General features: G+C 37.1%; 1 protein-coding gene across 1 annotated transcript; it reads left to right on the top strand.

Annotated features, from left to right (window-relative positions):
* The first annotated feature begins 210 nt into the window (after positions 1-210).
* LOC139196830 (uncharacterized) lies at positions 211-3,038 on the top strand. Its single transcript, XM_070823174.1, has 5 exons — positions 211-397; positions 527-1,299; positions 1,528-1,907; positions 2,507-2,702; positions 2,808-3,038. Exons 1-5 carry the CDS (start codon positions 211-213, stop codon positions 3,036-3,038), a joined length of 1,767 nt encoding a protein of 588 aa, XP_070679275.1.
* The last annotated feature ends 18,781 nt before the right edge of the window (positions 3,039-21,819 follow it).

Raw genomic sequence — 21,819 nt, 5'->3', positions numbered from 1 at the left:
TGTCCAGTAATAGAGGATATTATTATGCCGACTAATCTTATGTCGTTGGATATTATGGATTTTAATGTGATTTTGGGCACTGATTGGTTACACTATAATCGTCCCAAAATAGATTGTTATGGGAAGACAGTCACATTTCATTGTCCTAGATTACCTGAAGTTACATTTGTAGGAGAGCCTAGTGAGGTAAGGCATGGTATTATTTTAGCCATGAAAGCAAAAAGATTGTTGTCGAAAGGTTGTCAGGGATATTTGGTTCATGTGGTGTTGAATGATGATGATCCTAGTAGTGTGGAGGATGTTCGGGTGGTCAGATATTTTCCGGATGTATTCCCTGAGGATTTGCCTGGATTCCCGCCAGATAGGGAGGTGAAGTTTGTTATTGATTTGGTTCTAGGTACGAATCCCATATCCTTAAATCCTTATAGAATGGCTCCTGCTGAATTAAGGGAATTGAAAGTCCAATTGCAAGAGTTAGTGGATAAAGGTTTTATTCAGCTGAGTACTTCACCTTGGGGAGCTCCAGTTTTATTTGTGAGGAAGAAAGATGGAACTTTGAGGTTGTGCATTGATTATAGGCAATTAAATCGGGTAAACATTAAAAATCGTTATCCATTCCCTCGTATGGATGATTTGTTTGATCAACTCAGAGGTGCCTGTGTATTTTCTAAGATTGCCTTGAGGTCGGGTTACTACCAGTTGAAGATTAATAATGAAGATGTCCCTAAAATCGCATTCAGGACTCGATATGGTCATTATGAGTTTCTTGTGATACCATTCGGGTTAATTAATGCACCAGCAACTTTTATGGATATGATGAATCGAGTATTCCAACCATATTGGGACATGTTTGCTATTGTTTTCATTGACGATATTCTGGTATACTCTAAGTCTAAGGCTGAGCATGCTAGACATTTGAAGTTGGTGTTGAGCAGTTTAAGGGAACACCAACTATATGCTAAGTTTAGCAAATGTGAATTTTGGTTGAATCAAGTAGCATTTTTAGGACATGTCATTTCTTCTCAACGCATTCAAGTGGATTCTCATAAAGTGGTAGCTGTGGACAATTGGGAGCAACCTCGAACCGTCACCGAGGTACGGAGTTTTCTTGGCTTAGCAGGTTATTATAAACGGTTCATTAAAGTTTTTTCAATGATTGCTCTTCCATTGACGAGACTGACTCGAAAAGATGTTAAGTTTAAGTGGGATAATAAATGTGAGCAAAGTTTCCAACAGTTGAAATATTATCTCACTCATGCACCTGTTCTAGCACTTCCAGATGATAGCGGTAATTATGAGGTTTATAGTGATGCTTCTCTGAATGGTTTGGGTTGTGTATTAATGCAACATGGTAGGGTGATTTCTTATGCTTCGAGACAGTTGAAACCTCATGAGAAGAATTACCCTACACATGATTTGGAATTAACAGTTATCATCTTTGCCTTGAAGATTTGGAGACATTATCTTTATGGTGAGAAATGTAAGATCTTTACAGATCATAAGAGTCTTTAGTATTTGTTTACTCAGAGAGATCTTAATCTTCGACAGCGAAGGTGGATTGAGTTACTTAGTGACTATGATTGCACTATTAAGTATCACCCTGGTCGTGCAAATGCAGTGGCGGACGCACTTAATAGAAAGACTCCAGCCAGACTTAATGCCATCTATGATTGTCATGTTCCTCTCTTAGCAGATTTGAGGTCCATTGGAGTGGAGCTAGGAGTGGAAGATCGAGAAGAAGCCTTGCTTGCTAATTTTCAGGTTAGGCCAGTTTTAATTGATCGTGTGCTTGAGGCTCAGATGATTGATGAGGAGACCCAGGAAAAACTTCAAGCAAGGAACCAAGGCAAAAAGAAAGATTTTGGGATTCGAGAAACTAATGGCATGCTTATGCAGGAAAGTAGGATGTATGTGCCGAATAATACAGAATTAAAGAAAGAAATTTTGGATGAAGCACGTATTTTGGCATATGCGATGCATCCAGAAGGCACTAAGATGTATCATACCATTAGACCATTTTATTATTGGCCGAGTATGAAAAGAGAAATTGCTGAATATGTGAGTAGGTGTGCCATTTGCCAACAGGTTAAAACTGAAAGGAAGAAGCTATTTAGGTTGATGCAGCCACGTCCCGTTCCATAGTGGAAATGGGAAAATATTACTATGGATTTTGTGTACAAGCTTCCTCGCACACATAATGGTTATGACGGCATTTGGGTGGTAGTTGATCAGCTTACGAAGTCAGCACATTTTATTCCAGTGAGGGAGAAGTATTCGTTAAGCTGATTAGCTAAGTTATTTACATCGCAGATTGTGAAGTATCATGTGTGCCAGTTAATATTAACTCAGATCGGGATCCTAGATTTACTTCCAAGTTCTGGATAGCATTCCAGGAAGCTCTTGGTACGAGATTACTTTATAATACGGCATATCATCCTCAGACAGATGGCAATCTGAGAGGACCATTCAAACATTAGAGGATATGTTGAGATCTTCAATGCTGCAGTTTGGAGATAGTTGGCATGATTGTTTGGATTTTGATGGAGTTTTCCTACAACAACAGTTACCATTCGAGTATTGGTATGGCACCATTTGAGGCACTTTATGGGAAATCTTGTCGTACGCTTCTATATTGGTCAGAGGTTTACGAAAAAGTTTTAGTGGGCCTTGAGATTGTGGATGTGACTACTCAAAATGTTCAGGTAATTAAGTCTAACCTGAAAGCGGCCCAAGATTGACAAAAGAGCTTAGCAGACAAGCATGCCACTGATCGGAAGTATGATGCAGGTGATTGGGTATTTCTGAAGCTATCACCTTGGAAAGGTGTTGTACGATTTGGAAAGAAAGGAAAGTTAAGTCCTAGGTACATTGGACCATATATGATCACCGAGCAAGTCAGTGAGATTGCTTACAGGCTTGAGTTGCCTCCAGAGTTGTCCAAGGTGCACGATGTATTTCATGCTTCGATGTTTCGACATTATGTTTCAGATCCTTCACATGTTATTCCTCCTCAACCTTGGAAATCAATTCGAACTTGACTTATAATGAGGAACCAGTGACTTTGTTAGATTGGAAGGATAAAGAACTAAGGAACAATATAGTTCATTTGGTAAAAGTGTTATGGAGTAATAATTCAGTGGAAGAAGCTACTTGGGAGAGAGAGGATCAGATGAGAGAGATGTATCCACGCTTGTTTTATGATTATTAGTGGATGTATTGGTTGTATGTAATTTCGAGGCTGAAATTTTATAAGGAAAGAAGATTGTCACAGCCCGTCCGGAGATGTACATTATTTTATTCTCGATGATGTGAAAAGACAGAATTACCCTTGAGCGTTGATGGCGTGGTGTTCCTAAGTTTTGGTTTAAGGACCAATTTGATGAATCCCTAGTATGTTAGAGCCAATTTCAAGTAAGGAAAATATTGGTTTGATTAGTGCATATGCAGATAGGACCACACACACATCCACATCACCTTCTCTCTCTCATTCCCGTGCTCTCTCTCTCTCTCATCTCTCGGATTCTCTCTCTTCCCTGCTTTTGTACGGACAAGCTTAGAACTTTCCCTTCAGGCATGGATCGAAGCTTTAAAGGTAAGGTTCTTGCTCATTGTAACCTCTTAAGTACATTGTTAACCTTGTTTGGACGTGAATGCTTCGAAAACCTGTGCAACCCTAATCCCGATTTTGTGCACTGTTCATGCACACATAAAACCTTATGTTTCAGGGAATTTTAAGAACATAGGAAGCTTAAGAAGGTCTTCACGAGTCTAGGGGTACTTTGTTGGAAGGATTTGGATGTCGGAGGATCGAGATCGACGTGTTTCTAGGTAAGCCGAGCTATCGACCTTTCTCAGGAAAAATTTAGTAGAATTTAAGCCTTGAAACTTGTATAACGTGATTCTACAAGTTATTAGCTTCATTTTGGTACCAATTTCATGAAAAATGGTGAAGAATCGAAGGAGAATAGTGATTTTAAAGTTTTACCCAGAAACCCACGACTCACCGGAGAAGAAAGGGGAATATTCCGTCAGTTTTGACAGATTATGCTAACGCCGTCAATTAGTTTGGATGGTTAAAGCTGGACTTAACAGAATATTCTGGGGAATATGCCTAACGGCAGTTAGCGAATCCGTCAGGATTCCTTGCGTGTGGCCGCGTGCTTTGCCGTGCACTCGCCAGCACGTGGCGGCGTGTGAAGGGTCAAAAAATTAATCAAAAAAGATAGGGATGATCCTGAGGTTGTGTAGGTCACTATGGTATATTCATATACCAAAATTGAGCAATGTATGGGAAGTTATTAGCTAGTTTTGCCTATGTACTTTAAAATAACGTTTTTATAGTTAATTCGCATATAGGTGAGACTTACCCCGAGGACGAGCGTATCCACGGGTGACTCAGGGGTTATGACCCATCGACATACCATTGAGTGGGCTTTTGTTTTCAGTATATATTTATATACTTGATATATTTCCCAGAAATGCATATTTTAAGGAAAGTATGCTTTGAAATCATATGCCAAATGCTTTTATATTTTGAATATGCATTTCATGGTTGCATATATATATATATATATATATGTGGTGTTGTGGAGGCACATGTAAGTACAGGTAAGTTATGTTTGGTTATATGAATCATCGATGATATGATACGTGACTGAATAATGTTGAGCTCACAAAACTGCACCTAGGGTGATTGTGATTTAGCCAGAGATGTGAAGTACATGCCTGTTTATTTACGTCACCTCCCGCACTAGATGCTCATATTGGATCCAACTTAAGTGCATAGTCTTGTCGTACAGACCTTATTTATGGTTCCAACTCATAGGTGACTAGCAATTTATCGCCGGGCTATTATGAGAGAATAGAATTGAGCATAATTATATTACACCCAATCTTGTCGTACATACCCCTTTTTAGTGGTTCCGACTTATGTGCAGTATATTGCCGTATAGGTCGTTGTAGTGACTCCGGCTAGATTGACTTTTGAGCTATGAATTCAGCCGTACAGACTACCACAGAGGTTCCGGCTAACATATCATATTTCTATGAAATCATTCTTACCTGGATTGTTTACTTTGTTATATTTTGGCATGGCATTCATATGAATATGATTATGTGAAGCATGAATTGAATTCTTATGATTGCAGATATATTTATATTATGTATATGCTTATATCTTGATTCTGGGAAAAATTATACATGTTTTACAGCGAGGGGTTAGTATATTGATAAATGAAATGGTTTTGTAAAGCAATTGTTTTTGCCCACTCACGTTTTCTGTTTTGCGCCCCTCCAGGTTTTAAGTAAGCTTGTTGTTGGTGGCTTGAGGACGTCGGCAATTTTGACTTATCTATATAATACTAGGACATTCCTGGTATTGTATAATTAGTACTTGTCCTACTGGACTGCACTTAGACTTAATATGCTCAAATTATGAGTGTTTACTGTTGTAACTAACTCCTATCACTTCTTGTTTAGTAGTGCACTCTAGTAAATTGGTTTTTAATTATTCGTATAATTCTTATCTATATTGCTTCCGCACTATGCACATGGCTACGTCACTCTCACGTGACGGCCAGCATGCCTTGATCTCGATCGGGGTGTGTCATAATTATTCCATAACCTCCAAAACATTCCTTTTAAATTATGTTAATTGGCTAATTAATGGATTTATTACCTAATTAATCTATTAATTGCCAATTAAATCACCAATTGCACCCAAAAAATACACAAGAGGCCGGCCACCCTGATGCGTAAATTAACTTAACACACAAATTAAACCCTTTTGTTGTGAAATTGTAGTAAGGATGCAAGTAGGGATCGTTCTAGACCGGGGATTAGGAGGGCTTGCTAAAACCTCTAAACTAACTCAAAAACATAAAAAAACAATGTTAAAAACACCAAACTAGACTCAAAAGATGCAATACAAACCAAAAAGACTCAAAACTAGTTTAAAAGACTCAAAACAGCTTAAAACAATGAAATAGACTCTAAACTGACTCTAGGGATGATTTTGGACAAAATTAGGTTCTAACTTGATTTAAGACACTTAAAAACACAAACTAAACAGGTTTAAAACACTTTGAAACAAGAAAGTAAAGGGGGCTTTTGTTTTGGATGAAATTAAACTAACAAAACAGATTGTAAATTAAAAACTGATTTGAAAACGATTTAGGAAATTAGATGGATGATGGGCTAGCTGGAGGTTCTTTCTCCACACATGGCATTGATGCGAAATATATAAGTACACAAATTAAACCCTATTTTTATCAATTGTAGTAAAGTATGTAAGTAGGGATCGTTCTAGGCCGAGGATTAGGAGGGATTGCTAAATCACTTGGAAACTGACTTGAAAACGTGAAAACAAAGTTTAAAACACTAACTAGACTCAAAGAATGCAAAACTATACTTTAAAACACTAAAACAAACCAAAAGACTCAAAACAGCCCCTAAACACTCAAAACTACCTTAAACACACAATCTGGGCAGTTTTGGGACTCTAACACAAACTTGGACGAATTTTGGTTTTCTAATGAACTAAAACACTTAAAAACATAATCTAAGACAAGTTCTAATTAATATGACTCAAAGAAATAAGATGGGGTTGATTTTCGACGAAAATAATTAAATTAAGACAAGAACAAAGTAAACAAATTCTTAGACAAATTTAAGTGAATCAAAACAGATTGTAAAATGAATTTGAATGAAACTTATGGATGGAAGGCTAACTAGGAGGTTCTTCTCCACACATGTCACACTTGCATACAAAACGATTTCCAGTTGCTTTTCGATAAACTATGAATACTCAACGCCCCAAATTAACCGTGAATTGCACTAATTAACCCTCAGTTTTTCCACAAGTTATTAGGTTGGATGATCGCATACGACAACCCAAAACATTCCCTACAAGTTCCCTACATGAATTGCATAATAGAGATACAAGCAAGAATCATTAAGCTCTATGAAAAACATAAGCATTGACGAGGCACTCGTTACTATGATTTGCATGAAACTTATGCCAAGAATTTACTTAACGTGATTGTGACTAGCAACCTTCACTACTTGTGAATATAAGTTCATAACGATTAGGTGAAACTCCCTTATATTCTAGCGTCAAATTCATGCATGAAAATTAAGCGTGCACTCTCAACCAACATACACAAATCAGTTTTTATACGAACGGATAAGTAAATTGAATTCACAACTTATGAATCACAACTGGATGTAATCAAATCATATTGCAAGTATGAACATAGTTTCGAATCACCCCCTAACTAAGAGGGGTTTGGTTCCTCATACTCACAAAGCAAAGATACATAAAATTAGACATTAAAATCAAAGGAAAGAAAACACCTAAAATGCTCCAACTTGGTAGCAAGTGCATCCAAGATTCCTCCTTTCCCTTGCTTGCGGCAGATTGGGTTATGGACAGATTTTGGGTAGTTTTATGATGTAGAATGGATGGGGAATGGTATGGAAGGGTTTAGGGTGAGTGTGGAGGAGTGTTTGATGGTTGGAGGGTGGTGGAGAACTAGGCAAAGAGGGTGGAAGAAGGTGGAGTGGCTGTTATGTTTTCTAGGCACTAGAATGGTGTTTTTGGGGTGTTTTGCTTCCTAGGGTGTGTATGGACGAATTTTTGTGATAAAATGATGAATATGGGGGATTGTCCTTTGGCCAAGGGGTGTAAACATGTATTTATAGGCCCCCAAAAACCTTAGAAAATCAGGTTAGGTTAAGGATGAAATGCATGGCAATTTGTGTGTGTGGTGTGCAATGGTCCAAGGGTGAAAATGAAGTAATGATGCAAAGTGTGAAGGGTAAAATGGTGCATGTAATGGATGTAAATGTTGTCTAAAATCTAATGAGTGAAGGGAACAAGAGGTATCAAGCAATTGAGTGTAATAATTAAATGAATTGAAGCATGAAATTAGAAATTATGTAGGGGACAAGAGTGATCAAGCATGGCATGGAATCCAAAGGGAATTCTATGTGGTTTGCATGGCAAGGAATGCAAGTTGGGGTGACAGATTTTTGGGCTGTTTTCTTCATCTTTTGGACCATAATTCTTCATATTCTTGGCCTCTTTAGTTCTCAAATTCGTCCATCCACTTGGCCCATGCATTTGCTATCCATTCCAAGCCCGAAACATGCTCCAAAGGCCTCCAAAATGCATCTTCTTGCATACTTTGTCCATAAAATCTGAAAACACACGAAAATGACTTTAAACATTAAAATAACTAAGGAAACACGACATAAATGCACAAGAACAAGCCAACTAAGTCGCATAAATGTGCTCCTATCAAATTCCCCCACACTTAGCTTTTGCTAGTCCTCGAGCAAAACAAAGAGATAAAACGAAACAAAGTAAATAAAACACAACCTAAACCTTCCAACATTTGCCTCAGGGATTTCCAATGCACATGACATGTTAAAAATTATTATCCCCACAGATTTGAGTCATCTTCACACTTAAGCACGTACTTAATCATAGTCACCACTTACTTGTTCACAATTAATCGATTAAAACAATGTTTTTGATGTAGTAATATGCCTTAGAGAATTTACTCAATTCCTTTCAAAGTATGCACTCAATTTTCACTGAGATTTTCTAACTACACACCCTATACTAGTTATATGTGAGAAGATTGATGTAGATATGAAAACGAACGCTCACATATATGTATCACAAAGAAAGCAATTTCTGGAGTTAATAAGCAAGTTTAGATATGATCTCATGAATGGAATGCTACTACTGAGATGCGAGAACCAGTGACACCATATGCTCATACCAAATTCAAACTCCACATATTGAAACGCATGACACTCAAGATGAAGTTAAGGGTTGTAACGAGGCTTGGGGTGATGGCTAACAAATGAAGGATAAGGATAATAATCGTTCTTAAAGCAATAGCAAGTAAAGTAATGAAATTGAAACTTAGAATTCACTTATATTGCAGAAATCAGCTTTTAGACACGAAGGGAAAATTCAAGCAATAATTAGGGCCGAATTCTATGTTTTGGACCCTTTCTTCAACAAGCAGCACTTTAAAACTCTTTTTCGCATATTTTTCAACTCCTTTTTTTTTTTTTTTTTTTTTTTTTTTTCAACTCTTCTTTTCTTTTCAACAAGCATAATAACTCACACTTCCCCCACACTTGTTTTCTGCCATACATTAATCAAAAGAAATACAATTTGAATCATGCTTTACTATGCTTCAAGAATAAGGGTATGGATGGTCCTAAACTAGGCTAGGTAAGGATAATGTGGTTTAACAAAGAATGTAGGCTATCAAGGCTCAATGGACATATAACGATATGGGATACATGGCAGTTTGGCTTTGGTGGTGGTAATTACACAACTTCATCTTGAATATGTTTTATGCAAACCAATAGCATGCTTTGAATGAAATAGGCATGAGTTCTAGCATTTGGAACTAAATGATGAAACGCCTTCTAAGTAATAACCAAGCAAAGAATAATGAGATCATGCAACGACTTTAGAAAACAAGAATGCACAGATTTTAACTCTCCAAATAAACGTTTAAGCTCAAGTCTCACAAGGTTGTAGCGTTAGTTTGAGTTCTTTCCTTCAAGCATGTTACAAAAACTAATTTTTTTTCTTTTATGATTACATGTGATTTCATAAGTTATAACCACAACCACGCATAAATAAAGAGTAAATCAAACTTTCATCCATGTTTATAACTCTCTTTAACAGTCATGCAATTACAAACCGAATCCTCATCATTGTGTTGGAAGGTACCCTAAGACACAAATAAGCGCACAAAAACAACTCTTTTTTGGATTTTCAAAAACAATTTTTCAAATTTTTATGAATTTTCGGATTTTTATGTCAAAACACACTGAAACACTCCAAAACAGCTTAAAAAAATACTTAAAACAACAAGGAACAACACTAGAAGTAATGGGTGATAAATTTCTACGAATTTCATGCAAAACAATGGTTACCCCCCCCACACTTAAATCAAACATTGTCCTCAATGTTTCAAGCATATACTCACACCAAAAACAAGCAAATAATAAACGACAAATAAACATGACAAATATGGCAAAGTAAAAACCAGACAGAGTAGAGTTTAAGAACGCAAATCTGGTTTTGGAGATAGTTGATCTTGTTGACTTTCCACAACTTTGATCTTGAACTGGATTGGAATTGTACGGCGAAGCTTTTCTCTTTGGCGATGTTGCAATTCCTTATTTGTTCTCCAAGCAGATGTGGCAGCTTCTCTAGTTCTTTATCTCAGACTCCTTCCGCTGGGATGATTGTGCAAGCTGCATTCTTCTCTGCTTGTTTCTTCTGCACGACGGGCAGGCACGAGGGAGAGGTGTTGGTCTGTTTCTTTCTTCAATCTTTCCAAGTGCCCACCTCTTGCTTTCTTTCTCATTGTCCCTAGTTGAGGATGAATCAGCACGTTGTCTCCACATGCTTCGAGGTATCATCTTCACTTCCCTTATACGTGAGAGACGAAGCGGAAGCATAAGATGATGAGTACTCGAGAGCAGGTGCTGGCTGGAGAAAGGAGAGGGAGAAAGCATGATATGAGATACTCGTGCTCTCAACCTTTATGATATGAAATACTTGTGCTCTGGATGGGTTATCTGCAGGGGTATCCCAGGGGATGAAAAATACAGAGTGACTCGAGAGGGTTTGTCGGAAAGCCATTTCATAGAGGATGAAGGGTTAAGTGAGGCTGAAAGTTGGGTGAGACTGCTTCACTTTGAAGTTTAACATTTATAGAATTTTCTTAATGGCTGGGAAGGCATTGTTCCATTACTCGTGTCGGCAAGCCTGGGATAATTTAACAGTAGTTTCCACGTGCATTCCACTTCTCAAAAAAATTTCGACAGATTGCGCGTGATTTACGCAAAGCAGATGTGCAAATTGACAGATGCTGACACGTCTCGATAAAGCAGAGGTCTCTTTAATAGCTGGAATTTACGCTTCGAGTTATGAGCTTCGTTAAGGGCAGAGATTGCATGTGACAAGTGCTGACGAGGCTGAGAGAGACAGATGGTTGGAATCAGTGCTTCGACAGACTGCCCGTGATTTTTGCAAAGCTGAGTTGCGTGTGATGGGTGCTGACGAGGCTGAGACAGTTGACGCTCTTCGGTATCTGGAATTGGAGGTTTGTGAGCAAGCCCAACTTTTGAGAAAGCTGGCGCCTCTTCGATCTCCAAATGGCTTCTTCGATTTCTGAGCTCACCTCTTCGATCTCTGAAATCCCATCGCGTGCTGATTTTTATAGAGGTATGCAAGACGTTCAAAGCACACTTGAATTTCTGCCTGTAAAAACTCCCGTTTTGCACTTCTACGATCTTGACTTGTCCGATCTCCTCTTTCTTTAACACCTCTGAAAAATGTCTGGCCCTTCCGACCGTCGTTTTGACTTGAACCTTGATGAAGGAGCAGCCCCTCATTCTCTAGACAACATATGGCGCCCGTCCCTCATATCCCCTACTGGTCCTCTCACCGTTGGGGATTCGGTGATGAAAAATGACATGACCGCTGCGGTGGTGGCCCGGAACCTTGTCACCCCCAGAGATAACAGACTGCTCGCTAGACGGTCTGATGAATTGGCGGTTAAGGAGTCTCTGGCTCTTAGCGTGCAGTGTGCGGGTTCTGTGTCCAACATGGCCCAACGCCTATTTGCTTGAACCTGTCACGTTGAATCGTTGGTGGCTGAAATACAGAGTCTCAAAGAGGAGATTAGAGGACTCAAGCATGAAAATAAACAATTGCACAAGCTTGCACACAATTATGCCACAAACATGAAGAGGAAAATTGACCAGCTGCAGGAAAATGATGGTCAGATTTTACTTGATCACCGGAGGTTTGTGGGTTTGTTCCAACCGCATCTGCCTTCGTCTTCTGGGGCGGCACCGCGTAGCGAAGCTCCAACTGATCAACCTCCGATACCTCCTCCTTCCGTGGCCCCACCGAATGCTGAGACTCCGCCGACTACTTCAACTCCGCCGACTACTGCGATCTCTCCCAAGCAGCCTTTGTGAAGGCTTTCTCTTGTATTATGCTATGTTTCTTTATTTCCCAGTTTGCTGTTCATTTCCACTAAGTTTAATGTTAAAATCCTTTGCATATTTGTTAATGTTTCAAAATAGAAAATCACAACAAAAAATAATTAAACAAGTAATAAAATTGACAATCAAGCAGAATAAATGGGTTGCCTCCCTTAAAGCGCTTGCTTTAACGTCTTCCAGCCGGACGATGAACACAATTATTCCCCACTAGAGCCCACGGCATGCAAGGGAATGTCCTCTACAACATGCTCAACAAAGTTCTCATAGATTACATCCTTGAACGGAAATGGATAGTGATGTTTGTTGATGGGTGCGTTGTGTTGCCTAAGGTTCATGTTCATACACCCACCATTGGGGATTTGCTTGGGTACCTGCACCAAAGAAGGGAACCACCTATCAACTTTAATGGAAATTGGATTTGGATTAGGTGGCTTACCTATGTGTTGTGATGAAGTGGCAGCAATGTGAACATTCTTCCCCATGGTGCGTTCGGCCAATTTGAGCATTTTGAGAGCAGTGGCCGTATGGTTCTTGTGCGCCACTCCAATTCCCTCGTCTTGCATGGTTCTTGATGCATCCTTTGTGCCTAGTGCTGAATGGTCCGGTCCTATATTTTCTATTTTATCAATGGCACAACAAGAATGAACAACATTAGGAGTCTCAATGGATTCAAAAATTTTAAAACTAATCATGTCACCACCAAATGCCATAGTTACTAATCCTTTGGCCACATCAATCTTCGTTTGAGCCGTTTTCATGAATGGCCTTCCAAGGAGGTGTTGGAAATGTGCCCTAAAGCCAATCATGTGATGATACTTTACGGACATTTCACATGTTAAACTAATCCAGTTTAACATATAAAGGGCATAAATTATTGTTTGAGCCGTCTCATATAAATGTTATATGCTTAAACGATAAAGTCCAAGGAATATGTGATTGGGAGAATGTAATCTAATGAAGTTAGATTCATGAGACCATTCTTTCGTAGACACATCCTAAACGTTCCTGATCATAGGATTGCCAATTGGGCATTGACAGTCCGTTAAGATCAGTACGTACTATGTCTTCTCTCAGGGAGAGTGATTAGTCTCGAGTCATTGGTGTGTGTGACATCAAGACAAGTACGGTAGGTGCTCAATAGAGAATGAGTTCACTGAACGCGATCAACGAAGAGTTCTCATATTCCATGTCACATGAGAACTCATGGTTGGGATAATGCAAAGTAGTCCTTTGACCTGAGGCATCATAGTTGTCTTGTGGTTAAGTCCTTGATCTTTGATTATGTCAAAGTCACTCCATCAGGAGGGTGTCCACGGCATCGTTGGGGTCAAGCCACTTATCTATAGAGACAAGTGAATGCGCAACAAGGGATCTCTAACCTTCAAACCGTTTGAGGGAGAATACTCTCTGATATGATTTGAATCTCTGGCCAGAGTATGAATGAGATTTGGGAATGCGTTCCTAATCACATTCAAGGTAATCATATAAGCACAAAACACACATTGGATAGTAGACATGAGAAATAAACTATCAAACCAAACAATGTGGTCAAGAGTATTAGATTAGAGAATGACCGTATTGCATTTGTAATCTCGAACTGAATAGGTTCTCTAACCTCTTCTGATTAGCTTGGATGACCATGATATGCTGCTAGGTGTCACTCATGGTTTGTGGAAGCCCTAAACGTGTGTAATCACTAAAGGGAGAATTGAAAATAGTTTCAATTCACAATCGATGTAAAATGGTTTTAATCGCCCACTACCTCGCTAAAAGGAACCTAATGGATCGCACACCATAAAAGGTAGAGATTGGAGATTAAACGGAAATGAGTAAGAATGATTAAATGGTTTAATCATTTATTTATGGCAAGGATTAATTAATATGTTAATTAATCAAACGAATAAGTTCGTTAAATGACTTCGGGATAGTTTTGGACCTTAAGGCCCAATGGGCTTCGAACGTCAAGCCCATTCACTTAAGTTGTATGATAATTTAATGAATAAAGATTCATTAAAGCCCAAAAGCCCAAAAATCCCTAAATGGCCAGCCATATGGAATGAATTAGGGTTTTGGTTATTTAGGTCACTTAAAGAAGTGACTATATAAATGACTTTATAGCCAAATATTCATTAAGGATTAAAAGGGTTTATTTTGGGGAAAAATGGGTGAGAATTGTCTCTCCATTTCTCTCTAAAGAGGCCAACACCTTGGAGGGTACATCTAGCAATCCTACTACTCCAAGGTCACTCATTTCTTCTACAATCTAACCTTGGTGAAGAGACTTAGAGGTTCTCAATTTTGGGAACTTGGAGAACCTATTCTTCCATCCAAATCCATGGATCTAAGAAGCAAGGAATGAAGGCCCTATCTCTTTGGGTGATTAGCCTTTGCTTATGCAAAGAGGAATCTACAAAGGTATTAATTTCAACTCACTTTGTTTTGAGTTGATTATTGGTTCACCAATCTACTAGGCTTTGAATTTCATGGTAATGTTTTGTTTTTGAGTGCATACAAGCATGATTCCGCCTTTAATTGTTAATTGCATGCTATATGATGTTGCTCAAATGAACATGTTTTTCCAAAAGATTTCCTTCAAGTGGTATCAGAGCCTAGGTCTAGTAGTTGGTGAATCCTTTTGTGTTTTGTAGTTCATAAGTTTGTGATTTAAAAGTTGTAATTGTTACAAGCTTTATTCTTGCTTCTTTGAAAGTAAATTTTGTTGGAAAATTTGCTATCTCAAATGTTGTAGATGTTGTTCATATGAGCATGAATATTGGAGCTAAAATTTGGTGCCATGCTTTTGGGAAAATTCGGCCAAATCCAAAGGGTGAATTTTTGGGTTCTTGTTTGACTTGTTAAAAGTGTTTTAATGTGTTCTTTGGAACCCCTAAGTACCCTAGTTTGGTTAGATGTTATTTCCCTTAAGTAAGAATGGTTTTGGAATGTTTTTGGGTGAAAAAGGTTCATGGAAAAATTTGGGTTTTTCATGGATGTTCTTCATTGTTCTTGATGTTCTTGCCAAGAACAAAAAGGTTTGGTGTTTTGATTCAAAGTTTTGATTTATTTCATAAAGTTTTTGTGATATGTTTTTCAAATGATTTATCATGTATTTAAAGTGTTAAATATTTGATTAAATGGCAATAGAAAAATCTATCATCAAAACTTATATTATTTTTATGAAAGGTGATAGAAATAATGGTGATAAGAATTTCTTATCTTACACCACTTGATTAATTTTGACAAAACTCACAAATCAACACACACACCAACCTTATCCCTCCCCAAAACCAGCCACTCCCTCAAAGGGAGTACTTTTGGGGCTTTTATGCAATTACATAAAGTTTTGATACTTTTGTGTATTTTCACTTTGGCCCAAAAGTTTACGTTTTTACGTTTAGGTCCAAAAACGCTAAAGGACAAATTGTTTTGATCCTTTAATGAAGTTTTTGCATTATTAAAAGTTTGGGTTCTAGTTGTATTTACATGAAGTTGTGACTTTTGTGTATTGTACAAAGTGACCCCAAAAGTTTTTGTTATTGCAATATGGCCCAAAAGTTGAGGTTAATTGCATGATGGCCCAAATAGGATGAGAACAAAATTGTTTTGTCTCTTTAAATGAGAATTGGATTTTCATTTTGTTTAGCTCCATTTAAATCAATTTTATGGATACAAAAACCAAATGAAAATGTTGCATTCATTTAATTAGTTAAAGTGTTAATTAATTAAAGGGTGATTATGAACCTAAGCCTAATATAATTGAGCTATGTGAAAGGCGTTTCAAATTTGTTTGAACCATGGGAATGTGTAGATTAGATTTTGGTTGTAATTTGATTTGATCAAATGTTGTAAAAGGGCTTAAGCTCTTCTTTACTTTAAAGTAATTTGTTATATGCAAATGTTGTAATGAGCATAAGCTCACCTTTACTTTGAAGTACTTCTTTCTTGCTTTATATGATATGCATGAAAATGAAGTAGTTGGGTCCAACGCCCCTAAGACAACACGCCTTAATGTGATTAAACGCGTAACTAAAATCAATCTTCATTCCTAGACCGAGATTCAACACAAGGCTCGTGTTGAATCTAAACAAAGGTTCATAATCATCCTAAGGCCCTAAGGCAACTATATAGTCCATAAAATGAATGCAAAGTTTATGTTAGTAGTATCATATACTCTTGCTTTAAAAATCGTTTTAAAAGCATAGTGGGAGTATTATATACAACTAAAACAATCAAATGGACCAATAGTTGTAAGAGGACCAAAATTGTTTTAATAGAGATTAAAATGAATATTTATATGTGATGAGACCTAAAACCCTCAACCAAACCAATATTAAGTTGATAAGCGAGAGATGTTTAGAATATCTCTTCGTGGCCTTCCACCGTGGTGGGATCCAATCGTTTATGACTTGTACACCGGCTTCACCCTATCATGGGGGAGTACAAAGTGCATGCTTATACTCAGGAGGAATCCATATACATATGATGAGGTTGGTGTAGGCAACGAGGATGGCCAATATCATATCATTGTGAGGCTATTCTTGAACCCCTTCATGAACTAAGCATGGTGGGAATAACTTAACTAAGTGCAATGCAACCAATATCATATCATTGTGAGGTTACATTCTCTAGAGGCCAAATAAGATGGGTACTTGCATTAGTTGCAAATGAGTAAGCGTACTCTCTCATTATTATTGTTGCTAGCCATACATCGTATCATCGTGAGGTGGGCTTGGTAATAGTGAGCCTCCCATAACCTACTAGGAGTTTCATCCAAAACTCTCGAATTCCAATGAGGGATATGGAATTTGCCAAAAATAGTGGGTGGTGCTATTTTGATTTAAAGACCCGAATCAAATGGCTTAAAATCAATCAATTTATATTCGTTATGTATTTGATTACCAATATATTTGCAAACGCTATCCAACACTTGACAAATAAAAGCCGAACGTTTAGTTTACGGACTTGGTACTACAAAACCATAGATTGTCTTTAATGGCTTGTAAAAGTACCAAAGTAGTCTCATCCTCACAATCTTCCTATTGATAATGTATCATTAGAAGAATATGTTAGAAAAGGTCTATCATAAAGAGGACAACACTTTTAAATGTCATAATTCTTCAATTACAAATTGTTGTATGAAGAAATAGGAGTTGCTTTGAACAACCCTTAGTCAATGCAAACACTTAGTGCTTGTTTCTTTGTTACATGAACAAGGAACTTGAGAAGAAAGCACAAAGGCATGGACACTTTATGTTCCATGATTCTTCACTTACAATTTGTTGTGTGAAGAAATAAGAGTTGCCTTGTACAACTCTTTAAAGTTTGTAATTATGTTTAGAACATAATGGTTGGTTGACAAAAATAGTCCATTAACATGGATTTATAATGATTTTGAATCATTAAGTGTTGAAGTGATAAAACCACTTAATGAGACGGAAACTAGGCAAGGACTTCACCTTTGTTTCCCTATACTAATCGTTCACTAAGTTTATTGTAAACTGTGTAGTGAACAATAACCGCACTCTCTCCAAAATGTTTGATGTGTATAACACAATTGAAAAAGGTTTCAAGAGAGATAGTGGGAGTTTAGGGACCATGACTATTGTAGTCAAAAGGAGAAGTCAGATAAAGAAGATAAATAACTCCAAGGGAACAAACTTTCTTTATGAAAGGATGGATATTGGAAGGGGTATTTGCAAGAAATGTCTTGCAAGTGTCAAGGACACACCTTTCGAAGGTGTTGTAAATTATTCTTGAATAGTTCAAAACAGTTGGTTCTTCTACTTGAATGCTTGATTCTGTATTAGTAACTATGTTTTACAAATCGTTGTAAAAGTGTGACTAATAAGAAGTAGAAGATATATGAGAGAAGAGAAAGTACTTCACATTCGGAAACGTGAATGAAATATAGATCTCTGCGAAAGCAGATGGTACTTACTTCCTCATATGAACTACCAAAGAAATTGGAAAAATATAGATTGTCTTTATATTCCAATTTTAAGGAACTAAATTCCGTCACTATGTGAAATGGATAAATGTTTTGTTTGACAAAACAATGTTCTTTATTAATCAATGATTGGATTATGGTAATCTAATTAATTGTCTCTATAGTAGAGATAATATGGTAGTGTTAACTGTTTAGAAAATAATGATGCTTAAAACCCAAAAGGTTGCAAGGTAGTGACTAATCCCAACTAAAGTTGTGATACCTCTAAAACATAAATTACGAGTTGGTCAATAAATGGACGCTTTGGATCGTTAGATCCGGATCCAATACCTTCTTGTTAAAATTGTATGGAGGCGAAATGTTCGAATCTTTATTCTTTTGGAAAGAAGAAAGAATCACAAAGTTGTTGAGGTCAATTCACTTAGATGTTAGTGGCACTTGTCCACAAACATAATACTACTCATGTTGATTAACATTCACCGAAGATCACTCTCGGTTGGACTATAGTTTATTTTGAATAAACACAAGTCCGAATACTTTGCAAAATGTTTCAAAGAATTCAAGAAATGTAAGTTGATGAGTAAGACGTCTAAAGTATTTACCTCCTTAGATTTGATCCAAGATAAGGTAACACTTTAGAAGAGTTTCCTTGAAAGATATCAAGGAAAATAGCATCATAAGATAATATATTTCTCCATAAGGAGAAGAACGAACTCGAATAAGATTTAGTTCGTTAGATATTATCTATTACCCATATATAGGATATATACTTCTAAAACAATATGATTGTCAATGAGAAGATCTTCCAATATTTTCATGACTCCATAAGATGTAGTTGGAAAGAAAGACAAATCTTAAGCATGTTAAAGATTTGGGGTTGTGTGCTAATAAGCAATATTTGTTAGATAACAATCTTGTAGGATATCCTTAAAATAACTTTTGGATATCGCTTCTATAAACCAACTAACAAATGTTGTTTTGTTGGGTAGTTCATTGTAATTCTACAATGTGATTTGCCTAAGAGAAAATGAACGAGAGATAGAACTCGAAGAATGGGTTCTTTGAGAGACAAGATAGTAATCAACAAATATAACAACCTAGTTCCTATACCACAAGCTCCAAGGTAGTCGATAAGGATTTATAAACCGTCTCAGTTGAATGGTTTTGAACTTTATGACTACATTGAGTGCATATACGATATATACTCAAGAAAATGGTAAAGTACCATTTGACTCGAAATAATGAAACCTTCATAGCTAATTGGTAGCTTAAGGTGACTACAATCAAAGAGAATGGTTGACTTTAAAGGAACCATTTTTGACGTAGTCTTAGTTTCAATTAATTCGAAGATTGCTAGCTACAACTAAATGGTGATTCAATGTTTGGACATAATATGGGTTTCCGAAACCATTATTAAGATAGTCTTGATAATATATGTCTAAAACTATAAATCACAATACATGTAAGTTGTAGAGATCCATCCATCATGGATCTTAGCAAGTTAGTGGGAGCTATTTGCATTTTATGAGGAAAAAGGATCAAATCGTTTGATTTCTCATAAAGATGTAAATGAATCTTTTGTTTACGAGTTTTACAAAAGATTAGTGGGAGTTAATCATGTTCCTAAAATTTAAGTATATATGATATATTAATTTTGGAAATGAAAAGAATACTTCTTCGTTAAAGTTATGACTTTAATACATTATATGAAGATAGAATGTATATGGGAGATATAGTCTATATACATGGGATGGAAATCTATAATGATATATTTCATGATATAATTGGATTATATCAATCCCTAATAATAGACAATGGATGCTAGGAAGTTTCTCATATGATGATAAACTTCAATAAGAAGGACGATTCTAGTGAGACTAGCAAGTTGCCCTTCTCAAAGGGAATGTACCCTTTGACTCCCAAAGAAATAATGCGTAAATTGAATCCTTTATGCATACGCAGAAAGGTTATTTATGTATTTCATATTGTATGAAAAACATTGATATGAGTTGTACCTAGAACGGTACAAGACGATATCAATGCAAGCCCAGGATCAGAACCATGGCAACTGTCAAGTGAGTCCTTAAGTATTTGAGAAATACTAAAGGATAGATTCCTCAAAGAATGAGGAAGAATTAGAGTAACGTAATGGAAGCGTAAATGTATTAGATTATGAATCTAATCCATCATTGGATGTTTCTTCATTATGAATGAAGAGATAAACGAATATCTCTTTATTATGACTAAAGAGATATTTGGATGGAAACATTAAAGTAATGACTTTAGTGCGTTCCATTATGAATGCAAGATATATTGCCATATAGAAGTTTACAACAATGTTGTTTGGATGGGAAAGTTCATTTATGAACTCTCTATTCGGTTCCAACCAGAAAGTGTATGACACTAATGGGGCGATAGCTCAAGCCTGGGAATCAAGGTCTCATCAAGATCCGAACACAAATGAGAGACTGAACCACATGATTGAGAATCATGTATAATGGTGACGTCGTTATTCTCAAGGTTGCTTCTATGGATAACACATATAGATATCCACTGTCTAGGCCTACTATTCAGCCATTTATGAAATGACTACAGAAGAGGTATCATCAAGATGACCAAGCTGATTGGCTCTAGTGCAAGTGGGAGATTGTTGGAAATGTGCCCTAAAGCCAATCATGTGATGATACTTTACGGACATTTCACATGTTAAACTAATCCAGTTTAACATATAAAGGGCATAAATTATTGTTTGAGCCGTCTCATATAAATGTTATATGCTTAAACGATAAAGTCCAAGGAATATGTGATTGGGAGAATGTAATCTAATGAAGTTAGATTCATGAGACCATTCTTTCGTAGACACATCCTAAACGTTCCTGATCATAGGATTGCCAATTGGGCATTGACAGTCCGTTAAGATCAGTACGTACTATGTCTTCTCTCAGGGAGAGTGATTAGTCTCGAGTCATTGGTGTGTGTGACATCAAGACAAGTACGGTAGGTGCTCAATAGAGAATGAGTTCACTGAACGCGATCAACGAAGAGTTCTCATATTCCATGTCACATGAGAACTCATGGTTGGGATAATGCAAAGTAGTCCTTTGACCTGAGGCATCATAGTTGTCTTGTGGTTAAGTCCTTGATCTTTGATTATGTCAAAGTCACTCCATCAGGAGGGTGTCCACGGCATCGTTGGGGTCAAGCCACTTATCTATAGAGACAAGTGAATGCGCAACAAGGGATCTCTAACCTTCAAACCGTTTGAGGGAGAATACTCTCTGATATGATTTGAATCTCTGGCCAGAGTATGAATGAGATTTGGGAATGCGTTCCTAATCACATTCAAGGTAATCATATAAGCACAAAACACACATTGGATAGTAGACATGAGAAATAAACTATCAAACCAAACAATGTGGTCAAGAGTATTAGATTAGAGAAGGACCGTATTGCATTTGTAATCTCGAACTGAATAGGTTCTCTAACCTCTTCTGATTAGCTTGGATGACCATGATATGCTGCTAGGTGTCACTCATGGTTTGTGGAAGCCCTAAACGTGTGTAATCACTAAAGGGAGAATTGAAAATAGTTTCAATTCACAATCGATGTAAAATGGTTTTAATCGCCCACTACCTCGCTAAAAGGAACCTAATGGATCGCACACCATAAAAGGTAGAGATTGGAGATTAAACGGAAATGAGTAAGAATGATTAAATGGTTTAATCATTTATTTATGGCAAGGATTAATTAATATGTTAATTAATCAAACGAATAAGTTCGTTAAATGACTTCGGGATAGTTTTGGACCTTAAGGC

Source organism: Malus domestica, chromosome 06 (assembly GCF_042453785.1).
Source record: "Malus domestica chromosome 06, GDT2T_hap1".
Taxonomy (NCBI): Eukaryota; Viridiplantae; Streptophyta; class Magnoliopsida; order Rosales; family Rosaceae; genus Malus; species Malus domestica.
The sequence above is the reverse complement of the archived record's forward strand: the minus strand, read 5'-3'. Positions and strand labels throughout refer to the sequence as shown.